The 15,801-nt window shown below is 52.0% G+C and overlaps 2 protein-coding genes across 2 annotated transcripts in view; both read left to right on the forward strand.

The window, feature by feature from the left end:
• The window catches only part of LOC122370881 (arf-GAP with GTPase, ANK repeat and PH domain-containing protein 2-like), a 95,259-nt gene extending 81,901 nt beyond the window's left edge, over nucleotides 1-13,358 (forward strand). The window contains exons 6-7 of the mRNA XM_043346828.1: nucleotides 3,161-3,297; nucleotides 12,900-13,358. Of these exons, the coding sequence (XP_043202763.1) occupies nucleotides 3,161-3,297; nucleotides 12,900-13,358 (596 nt within the window). The remainder of the gene's footprint in view (nucleotides 1-3,160; nucleotides 3,298-12,899) is intronic.
• Nucleotides 13,359-13,597: 239 nt separating this feature from the next.
• LOC122370883 (bridging integrator 2-like) lies at nucleotides 13,598-15,135 on the forward strand (the record flags this gene model as incomplete). The annotated part of the gene is made up of 2 exons (XM_043346830.1): nucleotides 13,598-13,730; nucleotides 14,772-15,135. Coding segments are annotated over exons 1-2 (486 nt in total), but the record flags the coding sequence as incomplete, so codon positions are not given.
• Between the last annotated feature and the right edge of the window lie 666 nt (nucleotides 15,136-15,801).

Genomic DNA, 15,801 nt, shown 5'->3' on the forward strand with positions numbered 1-15,801 from the left:
AGTCCGTCGAGTCAGCTCACGGAGGGTCAGCGCTGGTTGTCGGGTCAGCTCACTCGAGACTTATGTCAGTTGCCGAGCCAGCTCACTAAAGGGGTCTGGTCAGCTCTGGTCTACCAGGCCAGCTGGATCGTGTCAGCTTTGGTCTGCCGGGCCAGCCCACTCGAGACTTAATTCAGCGCTGGTCGGTTGCGCCAGTTTACTGGACGGTCATGCCACCGCTGGTCTGTCGTTCACTGGACGTTCCTGTCAGCAGTCAGCTCCGCCCCGCCGAGCCAGCTCAGTTGCACTGGTGTGATATGTCAGCTCTGCCCCACCGAGACCCGCTGGCTGGTGGTGTCTGACTCATAGCAGCAGTCATGTTACTCTATTCGCTTCAGCGGCGTGCTGTGCAGATATCAACTTCTTACATCGGCCTCTCATTGACTGACCTCAGCACAAACCGCACTCGAGTTTCATTCGAAGCATCATTGAGGAAATGATGACGGAAATGTCAGTTATGTTCTTTGCTTCACCTGTGTATGTCTCAGAAGGTGCGAGTAGTGTCTTGCTGGTTTCCTGGGAACACTTCCGCCGCAGGTCTGCACGACATGAGACATTATACGGCTGAAAACCTCGGCTCACCATGTCGGAATTCAGCGCGAGCTCCTTCCTAGAACTCCGTCACAGGCTACTGTTGCACCGAACAAGGTCGAAATGTTCCGAGGCATGATTCGCCCTGGTGGATTCGCCCTTCGCCCTGGTGGGGGGGGGGCCATTTTGGCCCCCCCCCCCTGTGGTTTTTCAGCGATAACTCAGAAACCACTTGAGTTAGCGCCCTGAAACTTTGTATAGCTGTTTATTCAACATTTTTACATCATGTCCTTTTTTGGGGGGTTCGGGTCAGGTCAGGTCAGGTCACAAGGTCACCAAAACTGACACCACCTCTAAAAAAGTTCAAAGCTCTCTCAAAGGCACAGCTTTTATCCGATCGATGTAAAATTTACAGTACTTGAAGATGTCACCCAGCTCTACAAAATGGCTATCTCGGATTTTTTTATAAATGTGACCTAAGGTCAGGTCAGGTCATCGCTGCTCCCCATTATAAGTCAATGGGAGAATCGAAAAGTAGTTGTTTTTCAGCTAAATCGGGCGTGATTGTTCCTATATTTCGTTATTGAAGTGTCTTGGGTCAGCAAATCACAGCCCATGTGAAACCATTTGCTTGTGACCTCGCTGAGGTCACGCTAGGTCATCTCCCTGGTCACCAGAGGTCACCAGCGGTTTTTCTGCACTTACTTGTTATTGAATAGAGATAGAGACTCCGTTCGACGTTTATCGTGTTTGTCTCGTCAATGCGGATCGAATGATATGCAGCATGACCTATTTCGGTAAGGTCATGACCTTGACCTGAGGTCAAATTTTCAAAATGACCTTTCGAGGTCAAACTATATATCATTCGACGCGTCTCGACGAGCCAAGCACGATGGTGCATGAATCGTTTCTCTATTTTCTCGTGAATGCATGCTATAGTTAAAAACATTTTCAACGAAATTTGCCAAGTTGACCTTGCATGACCTCTGTGGGCCAAACCGTTGAGCTGAGGTCAAATCTGACGAACCTTGGCGAAAGAGCTTGAAAAGAGCTATCGATTGCTTTTTTCCGCGGCTCTCTAGCTCTTCTAGTTTCCGAGCTACAGCGGAATATGTCCGGCAACACCGAAAACACTGAAATTTGACCTATGATGACCTCTAGCGACCTCAATATTGACCTTAGCGAAAAAATGACTGAAATACTTTCGAACGTACTTGTTATGGGCTTTCGTTTGCTTTTTTCCGCGTCTTCCTAGCCCTCTTCGTTTTCGAGTTAGACGGGGGGGGTCATTTTGGCCCCCCCCCCCCCCACCAGGGCGAAGGTGGCTCAGACCCACACCAGGGCGCGGGTTAACAAGATAAAATCTAAATTACGTGTTAAGTTGTCCTGCGGAACTCCTGGGCGGGAAGTGAAGTGCAGTGATTAATAGCAATAAGATAGCAAGCAATAAGATAGCAAGCCGAAAGAATAGCCTTATAGCTGTCGTGAGATGCTATACGCTACATGAGTGTGTGATGGACCAGGCCTTGGGCCGTGAGTGTTTTAGTCATCTATGCGGTGCTCTCGTCGTGGCCGCCGCGGCAGCGGTCGGATGTATCGTGTCACACTGCACATAGTCACCCGACCTGTCAGTCTGATAGTCGAACCATCCGGCCCCGCCGCCGGTCCGGGGCCCGGCTCGGCTCACCTGGGAGCTCGCCATATCCCGGTCAGAGGCGCCACTGGGCACTGCATGGTGTGCAGGTCCAGAGGCGGGTCCGACCCGGTCGGTACCCGGTCCTAAACACGCGCTTTGGCTCACCACCTCGCGTGGGTGGCCCCGTGGCCGGATCAAACGTCACCCACGTGAACTGCCGCTTAATCAGGAAGTGTTGCGCAGTGCGAGGTGATTTGGCTGGCGGCGGGCTGCCGCTGGAGCTTTGGTCGCGCGGCCCCGCCGCCGGTCGCAGCTCGGAGCTCGCTCCCACACCCGGCGCCGCTCGCCGCGCGGTCGCGCTCCATGTCATCGTCGCGCCGCGTTTGTCTCGCGTCACGAGGCGCGGCGTCATTGTTCGCCGCAGTACGTCGCCGTCCGGAATTCCGTCGTCGGAGACAATGGCTGACGTCAGGGGAATGGAGGTGCAGTGCGGCTGATACCGACCGGGGGGCGACATGTCCGGGACTCGGCGGGTACATGGCGGTCAGCGGTCAGTGAATACATGACCGGGCGGTGGGCGGAGAGGTCATGATAGGTCAATGGTAAGCAGAGAGGAAACATAAGTAACAATGCATGTCTCCCCACCACCACCTCGCCACTTCGCATGAGTGATGCGGTTTACTAATCTGTGCTGAGCGCGCAGGTAATGACTTTTTATGACATCGTCGCTTACGATAATACAATAAAGTTTCGTCGTCCGCTAAAAGCGAGTGCAGCGGCTCCCCAATCCTGGATCCTTTATAGCCAGCATTAGCACAATGGGTCATTGTCGCTAGCTGCTCACCCCCTCCCAGGCATCGCTCCGGCTAGCCGAAGGACGGCACCTTCCGGCGTGCCTCCCACCGTTTATCATACGCGGTTCGTCTGACATTGTGTCGTCCTGTCTTCCCACAGCGCTGGACCTCGCGCAGAGCAGTAACGTCCAGGATGCGTTCGTCATTGCCGTGGAGCAGCAGGCTCGGGAGCGGCTCGAGAAGCTCTCGGCGCTGCGCAAGATCAAGCCGGTGGATATGACCCGCCTCTCTCAGCAGGTGGGTCCTGGGTAACAATTATAATGACCCGATGGGTGGGCTTGGGAAGGGTATATGACCCAGCTGTCCGAGCAGGTCGGTTTGGGTGGGTGGGTAGCGGTACCACGTCGGTCTGTAGAGAAGTCTCGGGGGTGGCGCAGAGTGTGAGGTCACCGGCATGACGAGGTCATAACCCTGTCCGGCGCAAGGTGACCCCAAGACGGACAATCTCTTTATTTGTTCATTAACGATAAAGCAATATTATGTTGACTTTGCCTGCAAGTGGGGTTAAGGGCCTGGTAGTGATCTCTTTGAATAAATAAAAAGTAAAATAAATAAACTGATTTCCTCCGAAACTGTGACTGATTTTCTCGCTGCATCCATCGGTTAGTTTACAGTTCATTCGATTATACCGAAACTGGTTGTCGACTTACTTGGGTTCATAAGTTGCAAAAGTTGGTCATACCTATTATGAAGCTGCGAACAGTGCCCTAGACCTAATGAATGGTGGGCGTTTGTAGGTCACCGTTCACAGTTCAGGGTCGGGGTGTTCCGAGCTGTATCCCTATTTGAACACGTCCTTTGGGCAGACTAAAAAGTGGGCTGTTTGTATTGTGTTCCTCCAATAAATACCGCAATGTCACGATAGAGCGAATGCAACGGAATTGGAATGTTCAGCTTTCTACATACGAGTAGTCCATTAGTATACGACGGTTCCCTCTAATGTTCCGGCACCCTAGGTGTCTGAGGAAGCGGAACTGTGCTTCGTCAGACCGCCGGGCGCCGAAGGCTTCCTGGGTAAATGGAACATTCACAATGCTGCTGTACGAAGCATCTTTGACGCTACCGTCAATGTCGTTTTGCACGATATCGCTAGACGTAAATTCATCTGCTTGCTAGGGTAAAGTAAAGTCTAAAAGGTTAACATCTGATTTATCGTCGCAAACATTAGGTATATGTATACTAAAATTCGGTATAGTAGGTAAACTTGGTAAAAGACAAATGCTGCCACGTTTTCAGGTTATGACTATGATTGCTGCCGCTCTCAGAAGTCATTCTAAACCCTGTCGGCAGTCTCCGCGCCCCACGCAGTCTGACGCGCTGTTAGCACAGACTGGACCGGCGAGCGGCGATTTCAGCCGAGCGGCGCTGGTGGCACGACTCGGTGGCTCAGTCGCCAGCGGGCCAGACCGGCGCGCCGCCAGCCTTTTCACCGGCCAGACCGGCGACTCTTTCACTGACTTGTGATTCGCCGGCCTGCGAACGCGGTACAGCGAATGAAAGCATCGATCACGGCTGGTGACTTAGCCGTGTAACTATATAATGATGCAAAGACGGACGAGTTTCGCATTGAAGAGGCGACCTGTGCTCGTAACAGTCTGTCAGCTTCAAGCAGTAGGTACCTACTTCAATTGTTTATCAACTACATAGAAGCTATGCGGAAACATTGCGTGAGCAATTTTAGAAACTCTGGTTATCTCGTTCAATTCCAGTGGGCCGATTAGTTTATCGACACGGGGTTGAAAGCGCTGCGATACCCCAGTTACGGTCGAGCACGCGCCATGGGCTGGCGGCTGGCGGCTGGTGCTGATAAGGGAGCCCTGCGTGGGAGATTTACAGTGATGGCGCCGCCGAGACGGCGACGGCGGCGGCGCTTCGGTCGACGGCGCGACCCGGCGTGCGACTTTCTCTTTCCCAGCGCGCGCGTCCGTGACCCTCCTGTGGGCGGCGGGCCGCCGCCGGCGATCGACCAGGGCGCCTCTGGCGGCCGATTTATGAACCACTAGCGCCGGCGGCTGCCGCTGCGGGCCGGTGTCGGTCGGTCAGCCCCCATCGCCATTCATCTGTCGGGGTGAGGGGAGGGGCGACGGGGCAGGCTGCGAGTGCGATGTTGGCCACGACTCACCTGCGTGGGGAGGGGCGGGCAGATACGCTGCAGCCTTCAAGCTACTCTGTAGTGAACTGGGGATGGTGGGCGGCCGGTTCCCCATGCTGGCGGCTGTCAGGAGCCCCTCGGAATCCGAACTGCTGATTCTGGCAGTTGGATTTCAGTTCCTGAGGCGCCGGCCAGCGGAGGCGTGTTGGCATGCATCACGGCGTCTGACCAGGCCGCCGGACCAGTCCCGGCCGGAGAATAGCCAAGGTCAACCGCCGCCGCGCCGCCGCGAGATAGGAGAGGCTCGCGAACCTGCGCCATGAATCATCGAATGGCGGTCCCACAGGAAAATAGAGGGCCGCGTGTGGACAGAGACGGTGGCACCGAGTGGCCCATCAGTTTACTTTTCATAAGCCGTGCGTTTTCCTTTTCCATTGAACCCCTTTCCATCCAGGAAATGGGAATGCAGGCGACCATACAGAGACATGATGCTCCTTCATAAGATCGCTGGCACAGTGAGGGATTTAATTCTTAATTCTTGGGAACGTTACTGGGGTCAGGAGGCACTGCCATGTCGTTACCAGGGTGCGCTGACAGGGGTCACATCTGGTCCTGTGGACTCGTCTTCAGTCAGTGTTGCGTTAGGTCCCGGCGTGCTAACAGAGCTGTGTTTACGGTCGCACGCCACGTGTGATTCGCAGTCGGCCTCACCGGCGGCACCTTGTCGCCTCCTCCGGGCTCCCGAAATACCGCTCTGCGCAGCCGGACCGGCTCGGTTAAATATACTTCCCTCTGGGTGACGCGCGGGCACCCGAGCAGGAAGACCGCGAACGGTCTGTCTCACAGGGGCCCGTCAGCCTTCGCAGGCGGTAAGGGCGGTTAGGGAGGGAGCCGTACTGCCTTTTTCTTACCGGTCATTTGTAATAATCAAAACTGCTGAGACGCTTCGGAGATTCAAGCGCTGTTTGATATCTCAGAGAAATTGATTTGACAGAAACTCACTCAATCATCTCGGTAACAACGACGCAATCACTGAAACTCAGGCAAAGCGATGTTTGTTTCGTAGTCGCACCAAGAAACAGCACGCTTTGTGCAACGTTGTCTCAAGATGTTTGATAAAAGTGGTAACAAATGTAGGTAGGTACATACCAAAAATGTTGGACTGTTTTTTTTTTGTTCCACAGTCCCAAAAGGTATATAAAATTAATAACAATGGGGTTGGGAACTCGATTTTTTAAGAATGCATGAAAATGATCAAACTATTTTCACAGAATTTATGGTACATACCATTGCCGGCTCATAAAATCAATATCCTGAGAGAAATGGGGGAAGAAAGATAGGAAACTTGTTTTGAAAAGTTCTTGAAAAAAGATGCTCTTGATGCTGTTACGTCACATGTCACCTTCTGCGGTTGACAAATAATGGCGCATCTGGCGCACCACAGATTACATGTGATATCAATGGGTGAAAGATGTTGTTTGTTTCACTCTGCCATTCGCGCTGTTTTTAACTTTAAATTATGCTAAAACATTTACGGATGAAATGTTCAGTGTCAAAAATTGATGTGTCTGCCGTGTACTATATTCCCACTTAACATTGAGTGCGTGATAAACATTTTATGTACCTCGAATTTTCAAATGATAAAGATGATGAATTGGAGGATGCTGAAAAGCAAAAGCTCATTCCAATATTTGGACTACTTTACGATTAAAATGTTTACATTCCTGTCTTATTGATCATTTATTTGTTCTTTTTTATGAAAATAACTTAAGGCGTTGAGAACCGAGGTAATTTCTATCTACCGTGCCTTAACTTACCAGCAACAGCAATCTATCTACGCCCTACGGTGGCAAGGGAGACTGTGAAAGAAGCGTAAGATGGATTCTAAACAATTCTTTTGTGATATACTGAAGGGCAAAGTGCAGAGAAGAGCGTACAAGTCCTGTTTTGTGCCAGGCTGTTGCAGCAGCACTTATGAAACTCCGAAAACGATCTTCGTTCATGTCCCGAACAACATTACCCTGAGGAGATGATCGTCTGCAATAGCAGGAAGAGCTGATGCAAGTACTTTGAAATCCACTATCAAGTCGGTGCTATTGTTGTAATGATCACTGTGAGGTGAGATATTTTGTGTAAGGGCTGAGTGCAATGCCCAGGAGATGACCTCCATTCGCCCCCTGACCGGTCAGGGTTATAAAATTTGAGTGGATGGCGGTCCGTTTGGGGTTCAGATGTCAATTGTATTTTGTTACTGTCAAACAATACATGTTATGTTGGCAGCGAATGTGTGTAACGTCGGTTTTCGAAACAGAAGTTAGAACTGTAACGGCAGAGTGCTTGCTGGTCTCATCGTAACTATTGTAAGTGTTGTAAGCAAAAGCATTGTCAATATTGTAAGTATTGTGAGCATTGATGTATGGTAGATATCACCTCACATGATCTCGGCTCAGATAACCCTCTCCGGTGTCCCTGTCAGTAAATGGCACCTGGATCATTACAGATAAGATAATTTGTCATAATTCTTAAAGAATTGGGTGGTTTTGACTCGTTTACTCGAGGTGCAGGTCGCATTTCAATACTTTTCCATAGGCTTGCAATGTAAAGGTCACGACTCTGACCTAACCTCAGGTCACAGATCAAAAATTCTGAGATATACGAACGACACATACTGCAGGTACTGTTTTGAAGACTTGATGAGAGGAAATAACTTCGTGAAAAACTCAAGCTCTGACGTGTTTGCAAACTTTTCTGAGGTGGGGTCAACAAACCCGCTCTGGTTACCTGACCTGACCTGACCCGGCATTTTTTTTTTTTTTTTGCTGAGATGTGCGCAATGAGCATTTAGGAAAAGTCACCAAATATGAGCTGAATGTCTCGCGGCGTTTGGCAATTGTACAAGAAAATCCTGAAAGGCCTCCCCGTCCGAAGTAGGGTTAATGTGTATATGAAGAGTTGCAGATGCCAAACATACCCAGATCTAAGACTGCAGTTCCCAGCGCCGCTGCAACGTTTTTAAAACAAACATACATAGGACATACAAACATGTTTATTTGCATCTGTTTTGGATAATAGCAACTCATAGCGCCATCACCCGCGATAACTGTTAGGATTTGAGATATATTTTTATTTAGGCCATTAGTTTGGCTGTAATGTTTATTAATATTAGTTGGGCGGAGTTTGGTAGTTTTTTTATTTAACTTGTGGTATGTTGTGCTGATTGCGGGTTGTTCAAACCTTTCAAATGTAAGGACCTTATTGAACTCAACCCTACCCCTACACTACCCTACATACGACTGGACGCTTTCCAAGCCCACAAGCATGACGACGCCGAGATGGAATGTAGCCGGGAAATCACCCTCGCCATCTGCTCTAGAGCTAATCGTGTGGGGCGGCGTGTGGGGCGCCGCTTAGCCTATGGGGAAGCACTTCTAGTGGATGGGGACGGGGGTGCACCTGCACCCCTTTCATATGGAAAGTTACTTCCCTGATTACAGCTCCCCGTATTGCACCTAATCAGGGAACGGCCAGCAAACGGAGGAACTATTTCTGGATGACAGGCGAATAACCGCTCACGCAAGGAGCGGAGCTCCGCCCCGTCCAAACTGGCCAACAAAGCAGAGACAGAGGCAGCATCACATCTTCCATCAAAGAACTGGTTTCTGGCTTGGAAGATGAGCTCCATCTTTGCATCCGAGTCGGTGCTGTCAGGAATCAGCTGGTCTAATGGAGTGAGAGTAGTGAGACGACTAGCTATTGTATCAGAGCTGCCTGGTCTTCGTAGCATTTGCACCGATTCTTCTCGATCGGACTCTGAATTCTGTCCCTCCTGCAGAGCCTATTTTAAGGGAATTTGACTGGGGGGGCAACCTGGAAAATTGTCTTTAATAATTCCATTAACCCTCGCCCGTATTGGTGTATTCCAGCTGCGAACGTATATATGGGGGGGGGGGGGGTCCGTTGGACCCTCCCCCTTGCTGTTTCGCCCCATTGAGTTAGAGCTTCGCGGAAAAAACGACCGTGTTGCCCGTGATGAAAGGAAGCCGATGATACCCAATTTAAAGGTCCTAGGTCATCGGTTGACCTTCCAGGTCAGGTCAATGACCCAAAAGTCGGGAAAATCGGGAGTTAGAGCATAGTAAAGGGTGGCTGCTATGGTTTTTTCGGGGTGCTGATCACGAATATCATCTTAGTTATGATCATAGATGATGTCTTCATGCATTTAGGCCAGGTCGGGTCAGGTCAGGTCAGGTCAGGTCAACCAGTAAGGGTTTTGCCGGGTATTCGTAGCTGGTGACAACCGCCTCTGACAGCTCCGTAACATGTTACGAAGGCACCAAAACTACAGGGTGTCTCAAAAGTTCCTTGACACATTTCCCATGCCAATAAAGCATATAAGAACCGGCCAAAAATCTAAGGTTTTGGTGTCTGTGTGTACACTAGACAAATATGCATGCTTTGACAACTGATTCGGAAGGTTAGAAACCAAACCCTTTGCTGTATCTCCAAAAATATTTGCCCATACCGATTTTCGTCGCTCCGTCAGCTGCCGGAGGCTGATAAAAGGTTACCAGCTTTCAACTTTCAAGCTCTTGCAGGGGAATCTCCTGCAGTTTCTGCGTCGGAGTTAGGTTTGACGAGCTTCCTGGCAACATCCGCTTCTCCCTTAAAGCCGACAGCTTGCATTGACACCATCCGTGAGTATTTCGTAGGTCTTCTCTGGCACCAACTCCTTCATGAATGACTGGCGCCGACCTCCCAAGTACCATTTTCCTTTTCAAAACTACCCCATTCTTGAACAAATGGGAGGTGCCAGCGGCAATTTTTTCGCAGCATATCGTAGCAAAATGTGTCGGTCATCTGTTTCTTAGACACATTGTGCAAATTTTGCAAATCCCAAACGCTCGTCATTTCCCATGCCAAGACCTTCGCTAGGTTCCGGAGTGTTTTCCTCAGGAGAGGTTCTGCTTTGTGAACGACCAAAACATGTCCATCGTGCGGTTTTGTCCGGATTTTGTGTGTAAAAGAAAGCTATTAGCTTCAGATCTGCCTCTTGAAACTTCGTAAGATAAAACTTCACATTAATTGACACTTTTGGAGGGTCACCTGTCTTTGTCTTTATTTTATGATGACCTGCAATTTTTGAAACTGGGTAACCTTTGTCTGTTAGCTTCTAGTCAGTTTTCAATAGTTAGGGCTGCATATTCAGGTGCTCTTCGGAGCACGATTCTGCTGTCTGCTTCTCAGCCGACCCGATTTTGCTACCTCCACTTTCATGTCTGATCCATGGTCAAAGGTGAACCCTAATGTGAGCTCATGAAGGGTCGAATGCGCTTGAAAACAATGAAACTGCTTGAGGAAGGTTGTCACCAATGCCCATGCAAAATTTTGGCTATTAATTTCTTGTTGATTCCGAATTATTGACAAAAAAAGCCTGGCTGGTACCTGTCAACGAACTTTTGAGACACCCTGTGTAAACGGTCAACTGGTTGCTAAATTTGAATTCAGCTCCAAAAACTAGCCTAAGTAGAAACATATAAAACTCGGAATGTGAATCGAGGTCATCAAAGGCAAATGACCAGACCTGACCTTCCGGTGACCTTGACACCCGCCATAATGCATGGGAGCAACATCATATCCCATGTTTTGAACGTTTGAAACCACGAAAAGACTGCCAAACGCGCGGCTAATGCGAGGCGACATACGCCGAATCGCGATCCCGGCCAAACATGGTGCCATGGTGCTAGGCCGCCGGTGCATCTGAAAGAACTGTGGTGCCCCTGACAAGCCTGAAGTTCCAATGACAGGCCCGTGGTGCCCCTGACAGGCCCATGATGCCCTTGCAAGGCCGGTGGTGTCCATGCTAGGCCGGTGGTGCCTCTGCTAGGCCGCTGGTGCCCTTGGGCCCTGACAGGACTGTGGTGCTCCTGACAAGCCTGGAGTGTCCCCGACAGGCACGTGGTGCCACTAACAGGCCCAAGGTGTCCCTGCGAGGCCGGTGGTGCCCCTGCCAGGCATGTGGTGTCCCTGCTAGGCCTCTGGTGCCCCTGACAGGCCTGTGGTGCCCCTGACAGGCCTGTGGTGCCCCTGACAGGCCTGTGGTGCCCCTGACAGGCCTGTGGTGCCCCTGAAAGGACTGTGGTGTCCCTTGGCCCTGACAAGCCTGAGGTGCCCCCGACAGGCCCGTGGTGTCGCTGACAGGTCCGTGGTACCCTTGCTAGGCCTGTGGTGCCTCTGGCAGGCCTGTGGTGCCCCTGGCGGGCCTGTGGTGGTACCCCTGACAGGCCCAAGGTGGTGCCCCTGCGAGGCCGGTGGGGCCCCTGGCAGGTCTGTGGTGCCCCTGGCAGACCTATGGTGCTCTTGCTAGGCCGATGGTGCTCCTGACACGTCTGTGGTGCCCCTGACAAACTTGTGGTGCCCCGACAGGCCCGTGGTGCCCCTGGCAGGCCCAAGGTACCCCTGCGAGGTCGGTGGGACCCCTGTCAGGTCTGTGGTGCCCCTGGCAGACCTATGGTGCTCTTGCTAGGTCGATGGTGCTCCCAACAGGCCTGTGGTGCCCCTGACAGGCCGTTGGTGCCCCTGGCAGGCCTGTGGTGTCCCCGAGCCCCAAGGGGCGGGGGTCATGACCCATATGACCCACCCTTGGATCCACCACTGGTTATTACTTGCAGACTGACTCATTTGACATCCATTGCAAAACAATCACAGTAGTATGTTTGTCACCCTGTTCCTTTATGCCCATTTTTATAGTGGGCAAATCTCGACGACTGGGGGGGGGCAATTCTGTTGAGTGCGGGGGCATTTGCCCCCCCAGTTAACATGTTAAAATAGGCCCTGGATTACTTGAGGTATTGCTATGTAGCTAAGTCTTTGGCAGAGTTTCATTATCCATGCTTTGCAAACAGTGCCATAACAACACAGTTAATTAATCACCAAGCTGTTTTGCAAGTTCCAATACAGTTGAATCGCACGCGATTTGAGTGCAAAAATCAAGAAAAGTGCCAACTTGTTCCCGTAAAATATTTTGAATATTGACCTAAAAAAATGAGTAATTTCCAGATAAAATAACAGCGAAATCAGTTTTCGCTTGCCAATAAAACTCACAGATATTGAAGCTCCATTATTAAAGGAACATTTTAGTATATGCCATTCTTTATAAAACTTCTTAGCCACGCAATACCAGCGCAAAATAAAGAGACACTAAAAACACGACCAATCACTCCGATTTACCATAGGAAAATACATAGACAATGTATGTCTCAACTGCGCCAAATATACAGACAGTTATATACCTACATGTGACGTCATGATTAGCCCGACCAATCAGAAGCAAGTTGTTTTCAGCCACAAATAATCAATTTCTGAACTAACTAGGCATTTTTTTAACAAAGTGATTTTAAATTAAATCATTAAAAATTCTGAGCTTTTTTATTTTACCAAAACATACAGAGCATGCAGATAGGTCCCAACCCTATTCGAATGCGATTTTTAAACAGGCCTCTAGCCAGTAGCCACAATATGACATAATTTTTTTTTTAGCAAACACCATCTGGGGTCGGGAGGAATGCTTCCTATTAAAAGTTTTTTTTCATTTTAGGTACCTATTAAGATGGCCTGTTTTCCGAGCCATCGGAGCTGGTAAGATTCCGGTAAGAAAAGATCAAAGATCGATCTCCATCGAAGCGTTGAGAGCTGCGAAGTTATTTTGCCGGCCATGTCAGTGACGCCCGTATTTCTGTTTCCGTTTCAGCTGTCCGACACAGAAAAGGTCCAGGAGAGCAGCCAGCTGAACGGCATTATCGAGTCGAACTCCGTGTACGTGACCTCGGTACCGGCACTGAGCCGGGGCAGAGGCGGCGGCGAGGCAGACGGTCCGGTCCGACACCCTTCCGGCGGCGGCGGCGGCGGCGGCGACAGCGCGGCACACGACTCGCTGGACGCCTCGGGCGAGCAGCTCGAGCTGAACCAGCTCCTAGGGAAGAACCGGGCGCCAGCACCCGCCGGCGAGCAGGCAACGCGCTCCCAGCGCGGATCCCGCCGCGAGACGGGCGAGAAACGCGAGCAGCGCGAGCGACGTGAGATCAGCGAGGAACGCGAAAAGCGCGAACGACGCGACAGAAGCGAGGAGCGTGAAAAACGCGAACGTCGCGAGAAAAGCGAGGAACGCGAAAAAACGCGAACGCCGCGAGAAAAGCGAGGAACGCGATAAGCGCGAACGACGTGAGAAAAGCGAGGAACGCGATAAGCGCGAACGACGCGAGAAAAGCGAGGAACGCGATAAGCGCGAACGACGCGAGAAAAGCGAGGAAAGCAATAAGCGAGATCGAAGCGATAAAAGTGAGGGACGCCCGAAAAGTGAAGAGCGCGAGAGACGCGAAAAGCACGAGAGGCGCGAGGCGGCGGTGGAAAGACTGGGGCAGAGCGCGACCAGTGCAGAGAGCGGCCACTCGGGCGAGGCCATGTCGAGCCGCTGTAACGGCAACGGCCGGGTGGTGGACGACCCGGCGGCCAACACCCGGATCAGGAGCAAGGCGTTCATCACGCACAACGACAGCAAGAGGAGCAGCAAGGAGAGCCTCAGGTGAGTTCCAGAGCGGAACGGGTCGGGGTAGGCCATGGTGAAATGAGTTTTTCATCCCTCTGTCCGTTCTGATTTCGGGTATCCAGTGAACGAATCACAATGAGATGACATCAGCTGAGACGGCATGAATATTATGGATGGGTGCGAATGCGTCGCAATATTAAAATGCTGAAAGGACTGCCGTGTAACTCATTTGTTATCCATTGTCAAACGGTAAACATTCAAGCCGGTGTCCGTTTTTGCTAAAACAAATGTGCGTTTAGTTTAAGAATTGCTTACATTTTCCATTTTAATGGAACTTATCATGCCTCAAATTGTCTCAGATATCCGCTAGAATTAACATTCCACGCGACAGAGGACAATGCATGCTTTCTTGAATGACTAAGATATGATACGCCTTACTCAATCGTACCTTTGCGCTAAGTGGGACATTTAAATTTATCTGCAGGGCCGCCGGATACGTGCTACTTGTCACCACTCGATCCGATATCGCTGTGTGAACTGTGTATGTGTGTGTGTGTGTGTGTGTGTGTGTGTCGGTATCTTGTCCTTTACACTGCACGGCCCCGGCCGGCCGGCGCGCCGCCGAGGCTGTGTGCGGTCACTGGCGAGCCTTGTATCAGTACCTAATCAGGGTGAGCTGGCCGTCAGCTATGTTATCGGGACCGGCAGTCTCCCGCCGGGCCGCCTCGAGGGCACGGCGCGGGGCGGGGAGCCGGTGGGGTCGGACCCGGTCAGAGTGGGAAACTGTGCCGGGCAGAGCTGTGTATGTTAATTGTGACGTGATCTTTACCGTGATGTGCGAGACGCCCTGGCTCGGCTGTCGGAGGCCGCAGATTCCGGAGATTGCGGGGAGCAGGTGCCGTCTGCCGACTGTCAGCTGTCTGAGCTGATCAGCCCGTGTAGCAGGTGACAGTGACAGGCAGTGGTGACTGTGTGGTGACTGTGTGGTGTCTGACGGTGTCCGTCGGGCCGCGGCGCCATGGCCCCCTCCGTGAGCGGCTGCTGGCCGCGCCTCCTCTCACGGTGCCGCTGTTGCAGCTCCCACAAGTCGAGTCGGAGCAGCGGGGCGCGCAGCCGAGCCAGCAGCGTGGAGCAGCTGCAGCTGGAGGCGGTCATGAGCGAGCTGGACCGCGGCCCGCACCGCGAGATGGCCGTCGACGTGCCCGAGTCGTTCGTGGCGCGCACCAAGACGCCGCCGCGCTACCCGCCGCCGCGCGCGCCCGGCACCGGCACGGCGCCGCGGCCCGGCTCCGGCTCCGGCTCCGGCTCGGGCGCGGCTCCGCGGCCGGAGCCGCCGGCGCCGGCTCCGCGGCCCAGTCTGGACCGGAGCCGCGGGAGCAGCACGGCCAGCCGTGACTCGGAGCCCGGCCGGGAGCAGATGGAGCGCATCAGGAAGTACCAGGTGAGTGGCCGGAGCGGGGCGGGGAACGGGTCCTATTTGCGGAGAACGGATGCGGGTGGGACTGTGTGCTGTGTAGATGATGGTTTTGTTGCCAGAAATCCTCCACCTGCATTATATTGCTCTGTAGAATTGTGTTGTCCTAATAGTTTGCATCAAGAAACCTCTTACCAATTAGGTTCAATCGGCTGAAGTGGTTGCATGTGCGTTTTATTGGACAGTCGTACGCTTTGTAGAAGTAAGAACTGCCCAAGTTCCCGTCTGATGCTTCTCTAAAGGTCAGTTGGAGATGACGTCTCAGGCTGCTGGTGTTAGGAAGTGCGTCGCGTCCGGCCGACAGTAAGGCTCCTCGTCAGCCAGGAGGAGCACGGTTTGAGCTTCCCCTGGAGCCCCGCGCTGTTTGCTTGCTGCCAACGCAAGTGACCTAGTACTGTGGTGAGAGGGCCACGGTAACGTCTCGGCCAGAGGGGGCATGACCTATGCCGGCTATGAACAACAACAAGATGCTCGGAGTTGAAGAAATCGCCTGGGTTCACAAGATAGCGATCAACGTGGCCCACTGGTGCTGCAGCTGTGCGGATGGGCTCAGTTTTGAGCGCAGACCATACCGTTTCACTGCTGCAGCTGCGTTACAGGTACAGGTGTGCTGTTGTTGTCATTGAGCAATCA

This window comes from Amphibalanus amphitrite, unplaced genomic scaffold (genome assembly GCF_019059575.1).
Source record: "Amphibalanus amphitrite isolate SeventyFive unplaced genomic scaffold, NRLGWU_Aamphi_draft 001179F_arrow, whole genome shotgun sequence".
NCBI classification, from domain to species: Eukaryota; Metazoa; Arthropoda; class Thecostraca; order Balanomorpha; family Balanidae; genus Amphibalanus; species Amphibalanus amphitrite.